Below are 21,138 nucleotides of genomic sequence, written 5' to 3'. Positions count from 1 at the left end.
ATTAGCCAAGTGCATCCGTTTTCTCGACGATATGGAGTTGTTGTATTTTAGACAGTTTGCTCGAGGACTAGGAAAAGCCAAGTGTGGGGGAATTTGCTAAGTGCATATTTTGCATATACTTAGTGTCGAATCCATGCTAGTAATTGCTTAGTGTCTTGCATATTATTGTATATTACGTTTGCTTTGTGTTATTTATGTTTCGCTAGGCGAATCATCTAAAAGAAGCGAATATGCACTTAATTGTGCAAAGAAAGAAGTTATCCGCAAGCGGAGAAGGGCCAAAGACCAAGTGGAAATCGTTCAAACCTAGGAGTCCTTGACATCATCTTGAAAAGGACGAAAAGACGAAGCAACCGGCGAAAGAACGAGCTCGTTCTGACATCATATGGAGAAGCTAGGAGCAAAAGAAGAGGTTAAGCCTTAATTGAGAAGGAAACAAGAAATTGCACTGTCAGTCTTGCAAGACTGACAGTTGAAGCTAAGATGATAAAGGCATCCATCATAACTACTTGAGGCTGCCACCATCGTTTTCTTCAACTCCCTATCAGCTCAGGGAATAATTTGTTTCTGCCGTTCATATAGGCTGATGATCATGAACCTGATGCTGGTTATTTTGTCGAACTGACTCTCGATTTTGATTGGAGTCTGAGTTTGGAGTGATGGCAGGGAATGATCATGCATGGTAATGGTGGTGACTGAAGCTGCTGCCATCGAGCATGGATTGATGGAGATGTAGAAAGTGACTTCTGAAGACGATAATGAAGCTTGGTATTACTGCCATTGGCATGAGAGGGTGAAAGGACTGCCGAGTTTTGCTAGGCGATGAAGGAGAAGAACTAGGCAGTTGAAAGAATGGAGAATGAGTTTGGTTTGCTGTTCACGATGGTTGCTGTGATTGATAATGAAGATCATTGATGGCTGCTGCCATTAACAAGGAACTGAGTTTGAGAATGACCAAAAACATGGAGGAGTTCGCTGGTACTGTGGTGACGAGCTGTTGACAGACAGGGAAGTGAGCTCGAAACAAACATGAAGTTGTGGTCGCTGCTGAGATCAATGATAATAACGAGTTGGACAGTAAAAAGACAATGGAGTTGAGCCTGGGTTCTTGCGGGAGATGGTCCGAGTTTTGTTGCCGCTGGCACTTGCCGTAGTAGTAATGAAGCTAGATGCTGGGAGAGATGGCAGTGATGCAGCGATGGTGGTTTGGAATGGAAGATGGTGATAATTGGAGATGATGGGATAGATAGAAGTCGAGCAGAGTATCGAGAAGGTTTAACGGTGACTGATCGAAAGAATGAAGTTGTTGGTTGCTTTTCGAGCCATTCATTGCAGTAGACGATAACTGCTGGTGATTCTAACGGCTGTGATGTTTAGGAGTTGAACGAGCAAAACAGGGATGTGGTTTGATTGCAGGTAAGAAAAAGAAAGGAGCTGAGGTGAGTTTGCTAGGCAATGATGGAGAAGCAGATGGTTTTCTCGGAGGGCCTGGTATACGTGAGTTATGACCAAAAGGAAGAAAAGTCAGAAGAATGGAAAACTCTCGGTCACCAGAGTGTCCGTGATTCTGTCGGAAGAAAATATTAAAACTCAGGGAAATTTATTTCTCACGGAGGGATATGTATCCGAGGGTTACTGACGGAGAAAGTGAAACTCAGGTGAATTATATTTTCACGGATAGTCGAGTACCCGTGAGTCTGACGGGAGAAATTGAAAATCCTGGGGAAATTATTTTTGAGAAAAATATCGTTTGGTCCTTTTTTAGGTGGGCTCATGTCTGTTTAGTCCTTTGGTCAAACACCTTTACTGTTTGATCCATAATTAAAAAAAAATACCAAACAGACAATAATACCCTTACCTTAACTGTTACCGCCTTCAACCCACGATCTCCTAAAAACGCGTTAACTGTCTCTCTCCTTCTTTTCAGTTTCATTTTCAGAGAACCACAACTTCTTCTTCTTCTTCACTCCAAAACTCAGAGAACGAACATCATCAAAACCAAGAATCCACCAAAATCAGTCGAAATCATTTCAACTTTCGCAAATCAAAATCAAAACAGTCTTCAAAATCAAAAAACCAAACCCAGAAAATCGAAAAACCCTAGAAAAATTGAAGAAATCAAAACCCTAAATGGGTAAATCGAAGAGGAAAGTAGTAGTAGATACATCTTCAGACGAAGAAGTTGAAGAAAGAGATAGCCAATTAGTTGTTTTTGAAGGAGATAGTCAAGAAGAAGAAGAACCAGTGACAAAGAAATCAACAGTAAAGAAAGCAGCTAAAGGTAAAAACACTAATTCGAAGTTGATTTTTGATCTGTTTGTTGTTGAATTGTGCATGTATTCCAATTTTTCTGCTGTCTGCATGTTTCTCCTTTGGTGTTTGTCGGACTTCATTTCTAGAATGAAGTCTAGAAAAATTGTGCTAAGTCCATGTTTCTCCTTTGGTGTTTGCCGGAATTCATTTCTAGAATGAAGTCTAGAAAAATTGTGCTAAGTCCATGTTTCTCCTTTGGTGTTTGCCGGACTTCATTTCTAGAATGAAGTCTAGAAAAATTGTACTGAGTCCATGTTTCTCCTTTGGTGTTTGCCGGACTTCATTTCTATAATGAAATCTAGAAAAATTGTACCCTTGGTCCATGTTTCTCCTTTGGTGTTTGCGGACTTCATTTCTAGAATGAAGTCTAGAAAAATTGTACTGAGTCCATGTTTCTCCTTTGGTGTTTGCCGGACTTCATTTCTAGAATGAAGTCTAGAAAAATTGTACTGAGTCCATGTTTCTCCTTTGGTGTTTGCTGGACTTCATTTCTAGAATGAAGTCTAGAAAAATTGTACTGAGTCCATGTTTCTCATTTGATGTTTGCTGGACTTCATTTCTAGAATGAAGTCTAGAAAAATTGCGTTAAGTTCATGTTTCTCCTTTGGTGTTTGCTGGACTTCATATTTAGAATGAAGTCTAGAAAAATTGCGCTAAGTCCATGTTTCTTCTTTGGTGTTTGCTGGACTTCATTTCTAGAATGAAGTCTAGAAAAATTGTACTAAGTCCATGTTTCTCCTTTGGTGTTTGCTGGACTTCATTTCTAGAATGAAGTCTAGAAAAATTGCGCTTCAACATTTTACAGTTCATTATCTACATTCTTATACCTGCATATTCTACCTAGATTTTGTACAAAAATGAAGTAATCCGGTGTTGACATTATCTAGATTCATTCTTGTGTTGGTTCTTCTTTGAAAGCCTCATTTTATTGAATGAACTTCGAAATGATTGAGAGTTCACCAAGTAGAATGAACTGAAGTATTGGTCCTTCTCAAGCCACACTTTATCTTCTTTATAAGCTACTATTTAAAAAAATGTAACCATTAATCTTCTTTTCTTTTGTCTTTAAAAAAATTGTAGATAAGAAGATAAAGTGTAGCTTTGCTGGAGCCATTGCTCTTGCTGCTAAGATTAAAGCTCTTCCAAAATATGAGGCTTTGAATGAAGAACAGAGAGATGCTTTGTATAGGAGTCCGTTAGGGAGTGTAGCCAAAGTATTTCTGGAAAGGGAGATTGTTTCTACTGAATGGATTAAGTCAATACCTGTTGTCCAAGTTGTCTGCGATGCACATCAGTTCATTCCTAAAACAAATGACCATACGTTCGTTTTCAAAGTAGGGGAAGAAAAATATGTGCTAAGATCATCACCTGAAAAGTTGTCGTTAATGTTTGGAATACCATGTATTCCTGGAGGTGGAATAGAAGAATCTTTCTTGGACACTAGAAACGTAGCTAACTACACTATTGGAAGGTTCTATCGAACCTACGAATTTGTTCCACCTAAAAATAAACTTTCTGATATAAAGAACACAAAATTGAAAGAAAAAATCGTTGAGTTGATTAGGAATAAAGGATCTACTGAAGATCATGTAACCATGTTTGAGCTCTTTCTGTTGTCTACTATTTTTCTTACTACTGGTGATGGAGGTTCCATCCACACCAAGTACCTAGCCTTCCTAGAGGCAATAGATAGAGTGTCTCTGCCGCATCTCATACACAAGCATTTGATGGAAAACTTGAGAAGAGGTTCTTCTGAAGGGTGTTACCTTTACTTGTTGGTGAGATAAAAGACTTTTCATTTTTTCATTTTGAGGTTTGATGTTGAAATGAATTGTTGCTGATAACTGACCAGTATAATTCTTCTCTTTTACATCCTTGGTTTGCTGAGTATTCAAAGAAATTAAAACCCAAGTGGCAGGTGAAGAAAATAGTAGACTACCGTCCAAGATTTTCAAGGTGGATTATCGATACCATTTGCAAACACTTAACATCTAAGATGAATGTTGATGATTTTGGAGAGGTGAAAATCTAGTACCATTATATTTTATTCAATTTCATATAATGAACTATGCTGCTTTAAGATAAAACTGGGAATTCATTCCACAAAATGAACTCTGACTGTTAATGTCGAATCATCTGATGTTCTGGTTCATTCTCTTTGTATTGTAATGGATACCTACAAGGAATGTTTAATGAGTACGTTCATTGTGTGTAATGAACTCTTTTTTTTTTTTGTGTGTGCAGCTGTCGGATATGTTCTTGGAAGAATATACCGATGTTGAAAACAAGCTCCTGCAAAAGAAAAAAGCCAAGACAAAGGCTGAATTGCTTGAGGAAGAATTCAGTCAAATGAATACCCATATAGAACATATGAAAGCTACACATGTTCAAGAAATAGAGGACCTGAGAGGTAAAAATGCTCAAGAGATACAACAGTTTACAAAGAATCATACTGAGGAGATGTTGGATCTTTTTTTAAGGCAGGAAGACCTTGACAAATCACTTGCAGAAGCCACAACTTCGAAGACACTCTTTGATAGAAAGATGGAATGCCTTGAAATATACTTGGCTTCAAAGCAACCTGAAGTTGATGCATTGCTAGCTCAAGGAGGGAATGTGGCGAAATTCATGGCAGACCAAGCATTAGAGTACATGCGTACTAAACTTTTCACTGATGAGCATAAGGCTGCTAAAGATATGCAATCAGATGCTGTTGTGGATGAGGCCGTGGAAGCTGATGTTGGAAATATGAATGATGATGTTGGAATTGCAAACCCAGATGTTGCTGTGGATGATGGAATGCAAGCAGTACCAGATGTTGTAAATGAAGCTGCTGGAGGTTCTGATCATCTCTTTCCCGCCTTATCTGTTGGAGATCCTTCTGTAGAAGTTGATGCAAGTGATATTCAGCAAAAGCTCCTTGATGAGATGACTGAAGTAGAGCTTCCTTCAATTCCAAACAACACCGCAGCTCCTTTGAGTATTGATCAATGTGTGAACCTGGGTAAGAATTCTAATTTTTTTTCTTCCATATGCAAATATTTTAGTTTTACTTTTCAAGCAGAGGTTGGATTTCATTCTCATGGATGAACTCTGGCTACAATATATAAGTTTGACTTCATTCTGGAAATGAACTCTGACTTTTCAAGCAGAGGTTACAGTTCATTCTCATGGATGAACTCTGGCTACAAATATAGAAGTTGGAGTTCATTCTTCTGAATGAAGGTGTATACCATGTTTGATGTTTGATGAATAATACCATGTTTGCTGGACTTCATTTCTAGAATGAAGTCTAGAAAAATTGTACTGAAAATTGTTGTTTGAGTTCATTCTTCTGAATGAAGGTGTATACCGTGTTCTATGAGATCATTCTTTATAATGAAGGTGTATACCAAGTTACCTCTTTGATGTTTGCTGGACTTCATTTCTAGAATGAAGTCTAGAAAAATTGTAAAGAGCTCATTCCTATAGTGAACCATGTTTCTCCTTTGATGTTTGCTGGACTTCATTTTATAGAATGAAATTAGTAGATCTATATGATGATGTTGTAGAATGAAGTTAGATCTATTTATGAGTTCATTCTTTAGAATGAAGGTGTATCTTTGTTTGATATGCTTCTTGAATTATTTGTAAAATCAAGTGACACAGATGATATATTAGATAGAGAAGAGCATGTGAGTCTGCAGTTTATTGATGACAAGAATGAGAAGAATGAGGATTTGAATGATGAAGAAGCTGACACCGTCATCAAGGCTACACTAAAGGCGATCAATAATGACTGTAGTCCTCCTAGTTTCTCGATTGGGATGACACAGTACCAGCCCACCCCTGTGTCACAAGAAGCAACTGGAGTGGTTACTAGGTCAAAGAAAGCAAATACAACTGTCGCAGATGTGGAAACAATTTCGCAAATAGTTGCAGAACTGAATGAAATAGGACTTGGTTCATCGATGGAGCAGACTCAGAAGACACCTGTGAAAGTAGTACCGGAAGAAACTATTAGAATGGCTACTAAATCAAACAAACCAGTGAAACCAATAGGGGATGAATTCATATCAGGATCAGATTACAGTTTAAAGAAAATAAGATTCAGACTGATGTTGAACAAAGAAAAGAAGGTAGTGGCAAAGGTACCACCTCAAGTTGATAGAGATAAAGAAGTGAAGAAGAAGAATGTACCACAGGCGCATCAAGAGATAAAGAAGAACCCTGTTGGTAAGAGGAAAAGAGGATCCGATCCTGCAAATGTTCAGCGACCAACACCACAGGCGCAACAAGAACATCAGCTTCAAGAAGCAGCAACACAAGCTCCTCGAAGAGTAAGACAATAAATCAAGCCAAATCTACCAGAACTGAGAGGATCTTCTTTGTACCACAGATTTGATAATGCTGCGCTGGCGGTATTTGGTGATTTCTTCGGCAAAGCTATGACTACGTATGTTTCTATTACGAACTCTTTATATGTTTCTCTTCAATAATTGTTTTTTGGTATAAACTTTTGACAGTTCATTTTTTATTTTTATTTTTGCAGTCAAGCAGCTTGGAAAGCAGAGAATCACACGCAAATTCCAATTTCAGTTCAAGGGAGTGAAATCGTTTCTCTGTTTTTCAATGATTACTTGGATACCACCTTGCTGGATTACTATATATACAGAAAGTATAAAGATACAAACAACGATAGAATGCTCAATGATAGCGAGGACAGTGAGACTCGAAGAAAGTATATCAACTTCGAGATTATGAATTCAACAACATTCGTAAGTGTGTTTCTTCCTATCCATTGATAAAAAGTGAACTATTTGCTTGCAGTTTGTCTGATTTAGAGAAAAATGCATGCCTATGAAGGTTATTTTGATTTTTTATCTATTTGAACTGTATAATGATCTGTATAATCCAGCATGCATAGAATGAGAACTGCTTATCTAATTCATTTCTCTTTTTGTATTTCAGACATTTTTTGCGTGGCACAATGAACTTAAGAAAACAGAAGAAGTTGACCAGTTTATAAAAAGCATGCCTTAAAAAACCGAAAAGCTGCTCATTCCTATGAATACTGACCCACACAGTGGTAATGCAAAATCAAAAGGGTCACTAGGTGAACACTGGCATCTGCTGGTTTTTGATGTCGGCAACTACACATGGGATCATTAAACTCCATCAAAAAGGGAGAGCTTGGTAAGCAATGCAAATCTGACGCAAACAGAATGGCTATGTACTGCATGAAACACATCAACTTGTGGCCACAAGCTCATGGTAGGGTGAGATGCAGCAACGTCAACTTTGAAAATCTGCCAGGAGTGCCAGATCAAGGAGCATATCCAGATTGCTTGTTGTACACCTGCTATTGGATCAAGAGAAGTGTCAAGCCAACCATAAACAAGTCGCGGAGTGTGTTGAAGAAAGCTGACATGATAGAGAAGATGCAAGCAAGAAGAGTTGGATGGCCTACAAACTGCTTACTGCATCAGGGGATAAAGAGAGCTGGGGTGAATTTTCCAACTCAGAATACCTTAGCAATTGCTTACTTGGAACAGATTAAACAGACAAAACTCTTTTTAACTATAGTATATAGCACATTAGATTAATTCTTATTGCAACAGAAAATTATTATTGTAATATCACCTGAATTACCTTCTAATGTAATTGGTACTCTAGTATGTTTTATATTTTCATCTATCATATTTTGGATAATATATAATATCAATGTTCTATCTTATGCCTTGTCTTTCTGTCTTATTTTCTTATGAATTTATTTTGTAGATGAATGTTCCTTCTTTGATGTTTTGGTGGACTTCATTCCTGAAAATGAACTTTATGGAATTCAAGTCAGTTCTAGGAAAACTAGTGTTCATTCCTGAAACTGAAGTCCATTTCAGTAAATGAACTGATAGAGGGGCGGTTCATTCCAGATAATGAGAAATTATGCATTGTCTTACTATCTAATGGATACCTATTAACTCTAGTACTTCAGCATTTTTTCTTCTGTCTTATGTATACCAGTTCATTTACCAAAATGAACTCTATTGGTTATAGGAAAACTTGTGTTCATTCCTGAAAATGAAGTTCATTTCAGTAAATGAACTGATACATATCCCTGATAATGAAAAATACATATCCCATAGAGTTGATTTGTAGGAAAAATACCATAACCTGCTACAAAATATCAGTACATACATATCCAAAAAGAAATAATATCTAAAAAAGTATTTCTAAGAAAAAAAAGGGAGTTCATTACAGAAAATGAAGTTCATTCCAGAAAATGAAGTGCATATCAAAAAGTTAAAAAAAAAACAAAAAAACTACAACCAGCGCATAATCAAACAGGTAAGAGAAGTTCATAAAAACATAAAAAAACATAAACTAGAAAAAAAGGTCCATGCATACTACTCCATCATTAATACACGACAGGTAACTTTTTTGTGGTTCCCAATCTTCTTGCAATTTGTGCACTTCATAGGCCTCCTCTCCTTATCATAAGCACCACAAATGAACTTCTTTGGTGGTCTTCCTGGAGGTGGCCTTGGAATACCAGGTAGGACTCTCTCTTCAGGTTCATACGCTTCTGGCCTGTCGTAATTGAGAATGGGTCGAATTGCAGGAGCATACGTATGGAGAAAATGATTCGAACCAAAGTAACGCTGAACAAACCTCAACATTTCAATACCAGTCATAGTAATAGCAGCAGTGGAGTGAGCACAGGGGAAACCAAACACTTTCCATCTCTGGCAAGTGCACGTCATATGCATCAGATCAACAACATGAGAGCTAGGAGAGTGAACCTCATATATACCATTACCTGACTCCGTGACACTCCATGGACGCCCTATATCGACATGTGACTTGAGTAGAGCTTTATAGATGGGAGTCAAACTATCACTATAATTTCTACCGAGCTCACGCCTTTCTGCACTCATCCTCATAATCTTTATCCTAATCTCATCAACAAGAGAAGATGGAGGCAGATCCCTTTTAGGAAGAATCCAGTTATTGAAATACTCTGTAATAGTTGACGAGTGTGTCCCATACCTACATTCTACGAAGAAAGCATTTGCCCAATGTTTGGGATCGATATTTCTGATGTACTTGGAAACCCAACCACATCCTATGATACACATCTCATTTAAAGCAGACTCATATTTAGCAACACTATAGCAGTATGCAGCTTTATGGAACAAATCTTGAACTTGTTTATACTTCTCATGTGATTTCTTGATGGGGAGGTTATTCTTCAAATGATGGAAACAGTAACTATGATAAGAGTTGGGAAAATACTTGGGAATACTTTGCTTCAGCCCTTCATGACGATCAGTGATAAAGGTGATAGGACGAGAGTCGACACAATGATGCAAGTTCTCAATAAATCACTCCCACCCTTCAATGTCTTCTCCAGGAACTAAAGCATACGCAAAAGGAAAAAATCCTATAGAATGAAAATAACACAAAAAAGAACTAAAAGTGTCAGTTCATTAAAAAATATCTATAACAAAAATGAAAGTTTCATTCTTAGAGTGAAGTCCATTATGTAGCATGAACTGTATAATCAAAAAATCTATAACTTTTCTACACCATTCCAAAAAATGAAGTCCATTCTGTAACATGAATTGTAGAATAATCAATATCTATAACTTTTCTACACTTCATTCCAACAATGAAGTCCGTTCTATAACATGAACTAAGACCTTCTTCTTCAAAAAATAACAAAGTAAAACATAAACAAAAGCAGCAGGAGTTCATTCCCCGCTTATGAACAACTAAAAAACTTAACAGAGAAGCTTCATTCATTCACATTGCTATTAAAAATCAAAAAAATAAAGGTTTCATTCTATATAATGAATTCCATTTTGTAGCATGAACTGTATAATCAAAAAATCTATAACTTTTCTACACTTCATTCCAAAAATGAAGTCCATTCTATAACATGAACTGTAGAATCAGAGCAGCAGGAGTTCATTCCCACTTATGAACAACTAAAAACTTAACAAAAAATAAGAGTTCATTCTTAAAATGAAGACCTTCTTAAGAAAATAACAAAAGTAAAACTGATAGAAATTAATTTATTCTTGAACATAAAATGAGTTCATCCTAAAAAATGAAAAGCCTTTACAGAGAAACTTCATTCATTCACATTGCTCTTAAAAATCAAACAACAAACTAATATGAGTTATTCAGAAAAGAACGAAAATTTACCTTGGTTTCCATTCACACCAGTGGCAGCCATCACTGTTCCCTTGAATCTCCCATTGATAAATGTTGCATCACAGTAAAGCATAGGGCGAATGAACCGGTATCCTTCCATACAGGCAACAAAACATATGAAAATCCTCTGAAAACGTTTAGTCTCTTTATCATACTCAAACTTAATATAACTGCCAGGATTGGTAGCCTTTATTGCTTCAACATACCAAATAAGATCTGTATAACTTTTTACATCATCACCATATATCTCTGCCTTAGATGCTTCCTTCCCTTTATAAGCATGATGGTATTTTATGTCAATTCCATAACAACTCTTCACCTGAGCAACCATATCATTAGGCTTTATCGACGGATTTGACTGTATTTGATCCTTGAATAGATGCTTAATCAATTTCTTCTTCACAGGTGGGTCCTTCAGCTTATAAGCACCACCATATTTATGCTCCCCATTGAATTCCTTGATAGCAAAGACACTTTTAGCAGTATCGATTGGAATACAGTGCAGATACCAATGACATTCTGCATTCCTACCACACTTGCCTGTGAACCTGAGTCTGTCATTCTTAACCTTTGCAACTTTATAGCCAGACTTGCTGCAGTATTTGATGACAGCTAAGCGAACCTCATCAACACCACCATGAAAAACTTGACCAACACCTTTAAAAATATCTTCCCAACCTTCGGATAAAAGAGGTTTCAATTGCTCATGAACTTCCGTCAGGTATTTAATATTTGAAGTCTCAGTGAACCCAGTGCATGATTCATCGTCACTGAGCGGCTGCGTGGAAATACCAGACGAAGAGCTAGAAGCAACACCATGACAAGCCTCCTCAACAAACAGATCAAAACTTGACAATTCCCTTGAACAAGTAACAACAATTAGACCTTGAAGAGAATAATCACAATTAATGAGAGCTTTATCACAACGACTAATAAATCTTATGCTCCGAGGAGTCAAGTTTCTCCAATAATCACAAACAGATATTTTAAAGTCACGAATCATAGTATCTAATGAAACTTTCAACGGAATACCATCCCCTTTGTAGTACACAACAGCATAACAACTGGATAGGGCCATACCGAACCTGAAAAATGAACACACACACAAAATAGTTCAGTATTGGAATGAAGCTGAAAGAAAATAGCTTCATTCAATAACATTCTAACAAAATAAAGAGTTCATTCCACGAATGAAGCCTTAAACAGAATGATCTCATTCATTAACATCCTAACAGATAAACAGAGCAGCAACAATACTTCTTCCATGACAAAAAAAGAAAAGTTCATTCCCGGAACGAAGTCTTAATAGAATGACTTCATTCGTTAATATCCTAACAGATAAACAAAAGCACCAACAGTACTTCTTCCATGATAAAAGAAGAGTTCATTCTCGAAATGAAGCCTTAACAAAATAAAGATTCTTAACAGAAAAACACTAATAGATTCTTCCTTAAACAAAATAAAGAGTTCATTCCAAGAAATGAAGCATTAACATAATAAATATTCTTAACAGAACAGCACCAATAGATTCTTCCTTAAACAAAATAAAGAGTTCATTCCAAGAAATGAAGCCTTAATAGAATGACTTCATTTCGTTAACATCCTAAAAAAGATAAAAAAAACAAAGCACCAACAATACTTATTCCATGGTAAAAGAAGAGTTTATTATTGGAATGAAGCCGTAACGCTATTAATAGCTTCTTCCTTAACAAAATAAAGAGTTCATTCTAACAAATGAAGCCTTAACAAAACGACTGCATTCATTCAAATCAAAGAAAAACTTTGCTGATCTATAATTCAAGGAAAGGATTAGCATGAAAACTCACCAGCAACAAGAAGAATTCAAAATCAAAACTCCAAAAAAACACCGATCTACGAATCTGTAATTCCAAAAAATCAACTCCAACTAAATCAATCTTCACTTCAAAAAAGTCTCAAATCAAATCTTCAAAAAGCCTCGAATCAAATCTTCGAATCAAATCTTCTGTAATCAAAATCTCGAATCAAATTCACTAAAAATCAAAACACCGTAATCAAATTCACTCTGTAATCAAATCAATCTTCATAACCAAGTCAATCTGCTGTAAATCGAATCAATCTTGGTATCAAAAACAAAATCGAGGAAGATTTCGTAAACCCTAGAAAAAAATCTGCAGCAAAAGAAGAAAAACGAGATCGGAGTAGGAGAGAGAAAATTATCTTGAACCTGAAATATATTGTTGATGTTTCTTGTTTATATATGTTGGTAAAAGGACCAAACAATAAAATTTAGGACCAAAAGATAATTTTTGCACGTGCAGGGGTGTTTTGGTAACAGAAAAAGAATATTCCGTGTAGGTGGACAAAACCCTAGGACCAAACTATAATTTATATTGCCAAAATGGACCAAAGGGACAATTGACTAGGTCAATTGGCTAGACTCTCTCTAATATATTATTCCTAGGACTATATGGTATTTCCTTGATTATTTTTCACTGAGATTGGTATGTCCGCGAGAAGATTAAAGGGGTAGCTGAAAATTATGCTTGTCAGTCTTCGAGAACTGACAAGCCAAGTGAATCTGAGAAGATGTATTGGGCTGGGTTTTAGTGTTAACGACAGAGCCCGTGAAGACTCGTTGGACGTAATTTGCTTGTGTACACGGATTCAACAAGGTTTTGGTGTTATTTTGCAAGAACGACAACCTATTTCGACCGGGATTGGCGCACGGGCATAACTACAACTGGGACGCCCATAAAAGAGATTTTTCTACAAGGGATCTTTTAATATTTTATCAAGCCATTGGAGAGGAGAACACAAGAGGAGAAACCTAGGGTTTTGGAGCTATTTTCATCACCGTAATTATTTCTCTTACTTTTATCATATGTATCTCATGGGTTTCACTAATCCCATGAGTAGCTAAACTTCTTAGTGATTGGGGATGAATTTTAAGCTCTAAAATATGATTCAGTTTAGCATATAAATCTATTTTAACTCTTCACATGATTATTGTTTGTTTTACAATAATTAATTTTATGTTTGATTGATAAATTGTTTAGGTGGCCAACTGAACTAGTTTATTAGTTAACCTAATGCTAGTAGATAATTAAGATATCCGTAATTGTTGAAAAATTCTCTATACATGAGTAGAAATTGTGAAACCTTGCAGAGGGATTCTGTGGAACAATCGCAAGTAGAAACAACACTAGAAAGTGAACCTTGCGCTAAGAGTTCAACTACTAGGATTGACCTAAATTCACAAAATATAAAGCATTCGAACAAATTACACTTAGAGTGCGCTACTTCTAGGTGGTTTATAGAATAGAATCTGGCATTCGAGCGCTTCGGTCTCCAATGACTTAAGGAATTTTGAGGATAGAACTGCGCTAGCTGCTTTCCTACGGTTGATAATAATCTGTGAATGATAACGAATAGATGAATATGCTACTTTGATGACTATTTAGTAACGAAGAAGGATTCTCTGATCATATTTCTCTCTATTGCTTGCAACTCAATTTTCGATTGCTTTATTTACTTTGTTTACACTCTAAAAACAAAACCCCCCAATTGTGACCTTTTTGACAACTAAACTCCCTGCTCTTCATGGGAAAGATCCTTGCTTCCGTTATATTACCAGTTAATTGTGTGGAAATAAGTTATTTAATTTGATTGCACTCACGACACGCATCAAATTTTGGCGCCGCTGCCGGGGAACAGTCGGTAGCTTTACTTATTTCTTTTAGTTTTATTTTGTTTTCAGAATTTCTTTTTAGTTTTTAACTTTGTTTTCCAGATTTTTGTTTTAGGTACTTAATCTCTGGCATCGAAGGATTGGAATTACCAGAGGTGCGGAATTCAAACCCGTAAAGGAACGATACTTCAAACAAGTAAGAAGAACCTTCTACATCAAAAATGGTAGGCGGTACAAATAATCAACCTCCACCTCCACCTCCGGAGAGGAAGACGTTGAGAGATCTAACATCACCATGTTTAGAATCTAAACCATTGTGTATTACTCTAACTGACACAGGTGAACTTAAGTCAAATCTTCTTCATTGGGTTCCAAATTTCAAGGGACTACCGGGTGAAGATCATAATCGACACCTGCGGCAGTTTCAGAATACAGTTTGAAGTATGAAAAAGACCGATGATGATGATACAGATTTTCTACAAGCTTTTCCGATTTCGTTAACTGACCAAGCAGAATCATGGTTATATTATCTCCCTGCCGGAAGTAATACCACATGGACCGAAATGAAAAAGCTATTTTTAGAGAAGTATTTTCCTGCTTCTAAAGGTGCAGCTATTCGTAAGGAAATCAGTGGAATTGTGCAGATTACTGGAGAATCTTTGTACGACTATTGGGAGAGGTACAAGAGATTGTTGGCGAGTTGCCCACACCATCAGATACCACCATAACTTATCATTATACACTTCTATGAGGGGTTACTATCGCATGAGAGACACTTGATTGATGCGGCTAGCAGTGGTGCACTGGCTAATAAAATTATCGAGGAGGCCACTAGTTTGATTGATAGCATGGCTGCAAATACGCAACAATTTTATACTAGAGATTCATTGGTGGTTAGAAGAGTTAGTGAGATGGGAGATTCTTCACACATGGAGCAACGGATGAGTAATGTGGAAAAAATGGTACAACGTATAACATCTGCAGTTGTTCCTTCATATGAAGAGGATGCCGAGGTAAATGCCATATTTCCTAATCAGAGGCCAAAGTATGATCCCTACTCTAATATTTATAATCCTGGTTGGAAAGATCATCCAAATTTTAGTTATGCGAATAAGCAAGCAGCAACTCCTAATCCATATGCGAGACAAGGTGGTTTCCAACAACAATTCCAACCACAAAAAAAATCTCCAACTGAAGAATCTAAGATTGACATGCTCATGTCCATGTTTCAACAAAGTCAACAGAAGTCTGATCAAAATCAGTTGAAAACTAATAACGCTATTGGAGATTTACAAACTCAGATGGGAAAATGGCGATAGATATAAATCAAATGAAAGCACAAGCTTCGACAAAGTTTCCATCACAACCATTTATGAACCCAAGAGAGCACGTTAATGCAGTAACTCTAAGAAGTGGGAAACAAACAGAAGAGCCAAAGCAACAACAAGTGGTTAATAACGACATTGAAAAGGAAGTAGAGGAGAAAATCGTCACAAAAGAAAATCCAACCTCAACCGGCCAACCTAAGGACACGGTTCCCACCTTTACCACACCACCTCCTTTCCCTAGTCGTTTTGCCAAATCAAAGAAGAAAGATCAAGATAAGGAGATTGTTAGAGCATTGCTCGGTCGAACTCGCATGCGTTTCTATCTCAAGAATGTTTGTCAATGTTAGTGATCAAAACTATAAGTCTTGATTTCTAGTTTACCATAGCTAAGTCTCGGACTAGGGTAGAAAGTGTAGTTGAGCTCAAGGACTTCATGGAGATTCATCATACAAGAAGAAGAACTACTCAAGGAACCAGTGGAACTTCTCAACAAAAAGGTATGTGGAGACTTGAACTTATCTGTCACTCAAAAATCTATCTACTCTATCTCCTACTTCTTGAGAAAAAAATTCGTATGCTATATATAGACTTACATTATACACATTTGGTATTTCGAGTCGAGTATACCTCGCCTATCAATATCTCGAAATATGTGTTGGTAAGAGTTTCGGTTCGACCATGTTTATCTTTACCTAGTGACGAAAGTCATGATATGTTTCAATCACTTTGAAAATTGCTTTGACGAGAAATGGTGTAACAACTGTATAACATCCTCTAAGAATGTTTTAATGGTTGGAATGAGAGTTTATATTACATAACCAATGATGGACATAAGTATTGTTGTGGAAACACATATGTGCAGAAGTCCTATTCCTTGAACCAAAGTTTGCGAACTTTGTTGATCAAGAGAAACCGGAAGAATGACTTGTTGCCAAGTCCGCGAACTCAGTCCGCGAACTGCCGAACTTCTTATCCCGAGAAATTCTGCTGGAGTTGACAAACTTGTTACGTGAGTACCAGTCCGCGAACCCAGTCTGTGAACCCAGTCCGCGAACCGACGGAAAGTCTTTGCCGAGATTTTTTCTGCTTGAGAGTTTGTAAACTCTGCCCGGTTGCTTAAGTCTATGAACCTAGTGTGCGAACTTAAGAAGGTTATATATCTAAAGATGATTTCTGAACTTAAACTTATAAAGACTAAAGAATACAAATTGCAAACCGTGGCTATAAAGTTCATGAACCGATTCAAGTAAATCAAATCATCTTTGCTTCAATTATGTCTTGTGTAGTACATAAGATTTCCTTGCAATTGAACAACTCTCTAACTAGTTAATTTGAGTCACTTGAACTAGTTATGGTGAAGAAGAATATGGTTGGTATGAAATGCTCATATGGCTAACATTTTGGTTAACTATTGTTGAACCAACAATGTACACGTTTGGGTACGATTAACAAACCTAGAAGCGTACATTTCACTTGTGTATAACAAGCTAAGTTTTCGATCTAACGATTGTGAAATATTAGCTTGAATCTAAATCAGGTTTTCATCTAACGGTGGATATTGTGTGCTTTGTGACCATGGCAAAACCATGATTTGAAAGACTATATAAGGGGCATCTAGCAACTCTGCAAAACTAATCCCTACACCTCACGTGTGATACTAGTTTGCGTGCTAGAGTCATGTCTCCTTAACCTTTGTTTTCTTCTTATAAAACCAGGTTAACGACTTAAAGACTTCATTGGGATTGTGAAGCAGACCGATACTACTTTTATCGTAGTTGTGTGATCTGATCTTGCATCTTCTATCGTACGAGTACAATCAGATTGATTGTCTTAAGATTAATATCTCCGATAGGTAAGATATAAAAAGTAGTCACAAACATCTTCGTCTCATTGTTTGTGATTCCGCAACATCTTGTTTCGCTACCATACGATTAAGATTGTTTTGAGGTGATTGATTTATCTAGGCTGTTCTTCGGGAATATAACACCGGATAATCAATTGGTTCCTGTTCACCTCGATTATTATCAAAAGAAGGAACAAAAACTTTAGGGTTTTTCTGTGGGAGACAGATTGATCCTTTGATAGACTTGTCTGTGTGAGACAGATTTGTTTATTGTTAAAGCCTGCAATTTTGGGTCGTAGTAACTCTTAGTTGTGGGAGAGATCAGCTAAGGGAATCAAGTGCGCAGTATCCTGCTGGGATCAGAGGCGTAGGGAGTACAACTGTATCTTGGATCAGTGGGAGACTGATTGGGGTTCAACTACAGTCCAGTACGAAGTTAGATTGGAGTAGGCTAGTGTCTGTAGTGGCTTAATACAGTGTGTGTTCAATCTGAACTAGGTCCCGTGGTTTTTCTGCATTTGTGGTTTCCTCGTTAACAAAATTTCTGGTGTTTGTGTTATTTTAGTTTCCGCATTATATTGTTTTATCTTTATAATTGAAATAATACAGGTTGTGCTTTAGATCATCAATTAGAGTAATCCAACCTTTGGTTGTTGATTTTCATTGATTGATCCTTGGATATTGGTCTTTGGTACCATCCAAGTTATTCCTTGTATTTGATTAGTACTCGCAGTTTCTGTTTGAGGAAATCAAATCAAAAGAGAGAGATATAAACTCGTTGATATACTTTTAATTGATTGAGTCTTGTTGATTCTATTAAAAGTATATTCGAGTTTGTACATACAGATTGCTAAGCGAAATATTGGGTGGTGTTGTTAGACCCCAGCTTTTTGGTATCAGAGCAGGCAAACACGTACAAGACCTTACAAGTCTGTGTTTGTAGCAATCTGAGTCTGAGGACAGAATCTCTTACGCATACCAGGATGCCTCCTAAAGCTTTCAACTATGTCAGTTGTCTCGAGAATACCTCAAAGGATTGTTCCTTAGTTGATTCTTCCGAATCTCAAGGTTGGAAGATTGTCTCATCTTGTGTTAATCACTCTTCCTCCAATGAGACACTGGACACAATGGCGAAAGCTGAAATGGAGCTCATTAGAATCGCAAAAACTTCTACTGAGTTTGTTGATCTTCAGAATCATGATCAACTCACCGATGAATTTGAAAAGTCTATTGATCGAGAACTTGTCCTCTATAACATTATTGAGTCCTTCTCTAAGGATATTGAGAAACTTCTTCAAGAGAATAATCTACATCATGAAAAGATTTGTGATCTTGAAAAGGTTATCAAAGAAGGCTCAATTTGAGAAAAAAGTTTGATCAAGACGCATTCATCTGATCTTGACGGACTTCGTGTTGAAAAAGAGAAGCTAGATGTATCACTTTCACTAGCCCATGAAAAGTGTATAACCTTGGAAAAGGAAAACTCCGTCTTAAGGAAAAATTCTTCTGTGTCAACTGTTCCTCTTGAAATACAGTACATGAAGAAATATCCCCCAAAAGAAGATTGTGTCAAGAAAAGTTTATATAACTTACAATCTTCTCACATGGTTGTAAAGTTAAAACAAATGCCATCTGTTGCGTCTTCTCCACGAACCTGTACTTTTTGTGGAAAAGGGAATCACTATGATATCCGTTTTTTTGCCAGGAAGAAACAAATTTCTAAACTCCGTAATTTGCTTCTTTCCACTGTCAATGGGGTAAATAGTTAGTCGATTACTGCAGTGAATCTCATGCTCACAAAACACCAGACATCTTATAAAAATGATCTCCTTCCTAAGAATCATTACAGGACTTCTGTGCATTCTAGTGGTATAAAGTCTTATGCTGCTGATGAAAGCATGACCTGTGCTTATAAGAACAACTCTGGTGAATCTAAGTCTAGAGTTTGGAAACCCATCTCGGAAAATCCTCTTGAACCAATCTCTAGAGGTTCTAGACTTAGTAATCAAAAGCTTCTTTTCTTGAGCTTTCAGGAAGGGCTGTGAGAAATTTCTCTAAGGTTGAAAACAGCCAAGGGAAGACAAGAAATACTGAGGTCAGACATCCAGGTGAAAAACATAACTATTCTCTCAATACCTATGGTGAGACTATGTCTCCCTCTGCTACCTAGTAGTAGAAAGTTCCATTCTTATATCTAACTTGAGAGATACAAGGATGATGATTGAGAGATGCTCAAGTATTTAGTTGATTTTCATCTATCTAATTGATAGCTTCTTTGTGAGTTTTTGGTATTTCTTCATTGTGACTCTTCTAACCTGTTCATAAGCGTTGAAAATGTCACACTACGCAGTTTCCATGTTTGGTCCATCCTTTTTGTTCATACGTTCGGGTTAGCCCACGGACGTCCATATCTCCTCAAGGAACACTAGGGTTTCTGTCTAGGGTGTACTACTTAACATATATATATATATATCTCATATATGTGTTCTTAATCTTCAAAAAGGATGTCTATGGAAACTATTCCTAAAGAAGAAGTAAACCCTACAATGGAGGAAGACCTAAAAGGATGTGATCCATCTCAAGATTTTGTTCTGAATAAGATGCTTGAAAGGAAAGAGTATAACTCTTGGGTTGGAGAATCTGTCAAGGATTTAATTCTCGTTCAGAATGAAGTAAAGAACGAACTTGCTAACCTTCAACTGCAGATCAACCAACTTATTGATGGACATGCAAAAATCCTTAGTACTCAGAATATCTTGATCAGGAATCAGAAGAAAGTTATTCTTGACTGCGCTAAGGCTCAACACTTTGTTCGCATTGTTGATCGAAAAACTAACTTTCGGACTCATGAACATGGTGTCTCTATGATCAAAAAAATCAAGGATATCAGTGACTCCTATTTCGATGGACCATTCTAGAGGTATGAAATCATCAAGGAAAACTGAGTTTTATTTATGTTGCCTAGTATGTCTTCTTTTTGGTTTAACTGGAAGAATAACTAGTGTTTGAATAGCAATGATTGTGACTACACATAACTATTATTTTTCATCTTCTTGTTTCTTTTTTAGGTTTGTTGGTTTAAATTCTAAAAATGTTTGAAGGATGATGGTTTGCAGTATTTAATCTTTATGGATTGTTATATTGCAATTTTTTATGGGATAATGGTGTTTACGTCTGTGAACTATGTTGTCCCATATTTAGTCAAAAGTAACGTCGTTCATGATCGGTATTCATGTATTGATTTAAGGATGAATAGACTTTTGACATATGCAAAAGTTAATCCTATATTGTCAATTCTTTGATGGAAGATAGGTTAAAATCTTTTGTGTTCAAGGATTATGTCTATTAAAAATCGTTATGCAAATAGTGATGGAAGATAGAATGAATCCTTGTGTATTCCACAATATTGATCTTCACTGATCCATATTTTATGTAATATTATGAGGCTCCGTAATGTGTCTTATGTTGAGCACGATACAACCAAGTTGATTAATTTTTTATTAGCTTTGTTGGTTGTTCCGTAAGGTACTTTATGTTGAGCATTCTTGAACTAAATTAATTATCTTGTTTGGTTATTTAGTTATTGCTCCATAAGTCTCTTTATGTCGAGCAAAACAAATGACAATTAAATTGATTACTTTTATAATTAGTTTGATTATGTATTCCAATTAGATTAATTATGGGTTCTCTTGTAATTAATCTAGTTGAATATTTTCATACTCCGTAAGATTCCTCTTATGTTGAGTATATGAACGATTATACTATTCATTTTTTGATGGGTATGTTAG

The 21,138-nt window shown here is 36.5% G+C and overlaps 1 protein-coding gene across 1 annotated transcript; it reads right to left on the bottom strand.

The window, feature by feature from the left end:
* Positions 1–8,696: 8,696 nt before the first annotated feature.
* LOC113273100 lies at positions 8,697–11,775 on the bottom strand. The gene is made up of 4 exons (XM_026522869.1): positions 11,714–11,775; positions 10,501–11,594; positions 9,679–9,733; positions 8,697–9,561 (listed from the first exon to the last, which is right to left on the bottom strand). Exons 1-4 carry the CDS (start codon positions 11,773–11,775, stop codon positions 8,697–8,699), a joined length of 2,076 nt encoding a protein of 691 aa, XP_026378654.1.
* Between the last annotated feature and the right edge of the window lie 9,363 nt (positions 11,776–21,138).

The sequence above is a fragment of the Papaver somniferum genome, chromosome 4, assembly GCF_003573695.1.
Source record: "Papaver somniferum cultivar HN1 chromosome 4, ASM357369v1, whole genome shotgun sequence".
NCBI lineage: Eukaryota > Viridiplantae > Streptophyta > Magnoliopsida > Ranunculales > Papaveraceae > Papaver > Papaver somniferum.
This window is presented reverse-complemented; position numbering and strand designations above follow the sequence as displayed.